The sequence below is a fragment of the Acanthopagrus latus genome, chromosome 10 (genome assembly GCF_904848185.1).
Source record: "Acanthopagrus latus isolate v.2019 chromosome 10, fAcaLat1.1, whole genome shotgun sequence".
NCBI lineage: Eukaryota > Metazoa > Chordata > Actinopteri > Spariformes > Sparidae > Acanthopagrus > Acanthopagrus latus.
The window spans coordinates 15762619-15766422 of NC_051048.1; the positions used below are offsets into that span (position 1 = coordinate 15762619).

General features: G+C 39.9%; 1 protein-coding gene across 1 annotated transcript; it reads right to left on the reverse strand.

The window, feature by feature from the left end:
• Positions 1-1773: 1773 nt before the first annotated feature.
• LOC119027560 lies at positions 1774-3556 on the reverse strand. The gene is made up of 6 exons (XM_037112885.1): positions 3424-3556; positions 2987-3328; positions 2759-2797; positions 2546-2656; positions 2408-2442; positions 1774-1991 (listed from the first exon to the last, which is right to left on the reverse strand). The coding sequence occupies exons 1-6, from the start codon at positions 3467-3469 to the stop codon at positions 1887-1889; spliced, it is 678 nt and encodes a 225-aa protein (XP_036968780.1). The 5' UTR covers positions 3470-3556; the 3' UTR covers positions 1774-1886.
• Between the last annotated feature and the right edge of the window lie 248 nt (positions 3557-3804).

Genomic DNA, 3804 nt, shown 5'->3' on the forward strand with positions numbered 1-3804 from the left:
ATAAGGTGGTACATGCTGGAGGTGGTATTTTTGTTTTTGCTGGGCCAACTTGAGCTAGTGAAATTAATTTCAGATTTTAACCAGATTTCTAAAAATGCAATGGTTTTACAGTCTTTTATAACAGTAGTTGATATTGTTTCCATTAACACAGTATGGCATGCTTTACTGTAAAGATGTTTCCGACACTTTTATACTGTACATACCATATTGACAGCAGAGGAGTGGTTTGCTCCCCTTGCAGCTTTAGCCACATCTTTCCAGCGTGAGGCCGACACATCTAAAAACAGAGCCATTAACCTGGCGGAGGACCTTCCCCCAGATACCCTCAGGATTTCCAGACCACATTTCATTGTACATTGTACAATGAAATTAAGATGTAACTCCTCATTAGTGCAAATTATAGATAAAAACATTAAAAAAAAACATTGATACTAGGATAAAATGCTCTTCAGTTGCGCAGCTGCTGACTTGAGCTCTGCTGCTACCCAGACCCACCCTACTTAGTTTTCTAGCACCGTGAACATTTTGAAGCGATGACTGGACACAATCCCATGACGAAGTGGTTCTGTCACAAGGGGAGCCTCAGTGCTGTTGTGTTTCTTCTGCCTGTATCAACCGCATTCCCATTTCAAGAGGCCCCTGCGCTTGTATAAAGTGCTGCATTCATTGCGGTTCTCCATGCATCCACCAGATGCCCCCAGACTATCCCACTCCTCAGAGTATACTGACTCCAATCTGTGTCTCATGTCACTTTGTCCTCTGCTTTCTAGCCTCCTGAATATGTACCTGCCTTCACCCTTTCCCTTTCCCATTCTGTAAACCCCCCAAATTCCTTGTCACTTCTGTCTGGACTTACTACGTTTGCCTCTACGGTTACATATAAACTTTTACAAGTAAAACCTCTGACGTGACCTGCTGACCCTGCACAAATGTGACTGACAATAGCCTGATGGTCTAAGATGTGACAGAGAGTACATCAAGGGGGTTTTCACTGTTCTATTTAATTTACTATGTCGTGCATGGCTTACCTTCATGATAATTAGAAACAACAACGTGATGCACACTCTTATCCTCTGGTGTCTCAGTGGGTCTGGTGCCTCATCCACTCACTTTCAAAAGGTAGGAGGAAGCTGAAACCTTTGAATGGTGTCAGTTGTGGTTGCAGCCTGGCTTAACTGGCTTCAAGCACCCCTTAAAGTAAGCATGCAAATAGAATGTAGGCTAATAAAGCTATCCAGGTAAAGATCCAGGATAAGTTGTATGTTTCACCAGGAAATATCCAGAGTAGGCCCTCTTCCTTGTCTTGTGCTGGGATCAGGAAGAGGATCAGACCCTCTTCCTTGTTTCTTGCTGAATGAATTTCAATTTAATACAGTCTGTTTTTAATTCAGAATCATAGCACATATTTTCATGTTACACTATCATAGTAAGAATATTCAGTTTTTACACTGATGTCCCGTATGACCTCTACATAGCTCTAGAGACTAGGTTTTTTCTCAGTCAGTATTCGCTGCTTAATTTCACACTCTTTTATTAGAAAGCTTTGATCTAACAGGCCTCAACATTTTCACCTCAGTTGTGCTCAGACCACACTGTGCTATCTCTTCCTGTCAAACAAGTGATGTTTCCTTCACTCACTCCTCCACTGTCAGAGACCTTAATCTATCTCTCACTATAAAACAACCTGGGCAGTCATCATCGTTCTTACTGGCTCCTCCATCAAAACATACCAGTGGCAGGAAGACACTTACAAATGGATTGACACATGATCTTTATTGCATAAGAAAAGAGTTTGGCTAGAATGGTAACTGCTGTCACCAACATGGCATACAAAATCTCAAAGCATTTTCATATAATAGAGCATCAGTTCCAGTTGCCTCCTGAGTCTATCTAGTTGAAGCATAGATAACATTTGGCTCCTGCTCTCTTCTTTTTGCTTTCGGTCGAATAGTCACAGCTGCGTAGTTCACATCATCATCATGGCCCACGTTCTGTGAAAACAGTATTAACAGTCTTAATATGGTGACTTAGAGGAACTTAATTCCCTCAAATATAACCCCTTCTAAATGAACTTTAGTTCCAAATGGTACGATGTTCTTAGTAAGACTCCCTTAAATTCATACTTTAAGGAGAACATTTGTTGTGCTGGAAGCTGATTGTTAATGTTACAAACACCATTTCTAAACTAACGTCAGCTACAGTTGGTCTTTGTTAATGGATCAGAGAGGGGAACTGAGACAAGGCACTTGAGAACGTGAATAAAGACTTATCCTTTGAACTGGCAGAAAATCGACCAAAGTACAAATACATAAGCTAATGTGGGCCGATACAATACAGTTCTGGCTGTTTTTCAGTTTGGCTCTATCAAACAATATACAGTAAACAATAGTATTGAAATTGTGTTCACCTCTCTTTGCTCTGGATTCTGGTCTTCCTTAACAGCTATGTAACACAAAGAAAGCATCTGGTCAGTTTTCCAGCATACTGACAAAAGTTAAAAGCATTTCCACCAGCAACAAGATGGAGACAGTAACTGAAAAAGTACCTGTCTGAAGTTTCCTGACTTTAACAACCAGACCGACGACGACCAGTACAAGGACAACAGTCAGAACACCCAGGATCACACTTGTCAGCATTGCTATTCCGTCAGACTCTCCTACAAGAAAGTTCAACATTACTAACTGAATCTAGCTCAACTATTTTACATAGAACTAATTAACAACTTGGACAATTAAAGAAATCTTTAGGAGAATCTTACTTTCACCCTCCCTGTCATCATCATGCGGCTCATCACTGCCTATTAATCAAATAAAGATAACATTCGTCTTGATTTTGTTTTGACATGTTTACATGAGAATGATTTGAAAAAAAGAATTTCTCACACAGGATGTTGTTTTCAGACAAAAAATACAATCATTGTACAATATAAGCAGAAAAGAGCGAACTGAACAGAGAGAACTGAAAGAGAAAAAGACAGTAATCTTACCATTAACTTTTAAACGTATGGGAGTCAAAATTGGAATGCCACCCATGAAATAGCCACAGTAATACAGTCCAGCGTCAGATGAATCCACTTTTTTGATGTTGAGAAAGAGAGTGTAGACGTTGGATTTCATTTCAAATTTCCCTTTTTCATATCCATCACAGACTGTCCCTTTGCCTCCATATGTAAAGGTAACAACAACACAGCTGATCTCGGTTCTGTTGACCAGTCTGGACCAGAATGTTTGAGTTTTATATGTGTTAATGTAGTTGCACTGCAGTGTGACTTCTTCACCAGGCTGAGCCTCCACGGTTTGATACTGAGAGACTGAGGCAGAGATCCAGCCTGAAACAAAAGCAGATAACAAAAAAAGGAACGTGAACATTTTCCTTTGGATAAATGTTTAAATAAGTGAACAGTAATTCATTCCCAATACTCACTAATGCTGCAGAGACTCAAAGCTGCTATCAAAGTGAAGTTCTTCATGGCGCGTGTTGCTGTTACTCTGCAATTACCGCAACTGAACTGTGCTCCAGTCAGGGTGCTCTTAATGCAAAGAGGTGGGGTGTGACTTAAGTTCCTTATCCTGTTCATCAAACTGACCACAAACCTGCTGTGAGGAAGAAAAGTATCGACACAGAATGTTAAGTTTTTCTTCTGATGGTGGTATTTTTATTATACAATGTAAGATTATATAAGAATGTCACATCTAATCCCATCATCCAATATTAACAATACAAACAACTTTTGTTTGACCAAAGCAATAACAATGATCTTGATGATCAGATGGTTCTGAGGTTGTCCTTATGTTTCCTTCCATT

Bases quoted from the DNA above. Each gene is read 5' to 3' on its own strand.
- LOC119027560 (XM_037112885.1), bottom strand. From the start codon at position 3,469: ATGAAGAACTTCACTTTGATAGCAGCTTTGAGTCTCTGCAGCATTA. The intron at 2,657-2,758 runs GTAAGATTCTCC...ACTTTCTTGTAG, and splicing joins TGATGACAGGGAGGGTGAAA to GAGAGTCTGACGGAATAGCA. The intron at 2,443-2,545 runs GTACTTTTTCAG...TGTGTTACATAG, and splicing joins AGTCAGGAAACTTCAGACAG to CTGTTAAGGAAGACCAGAAT.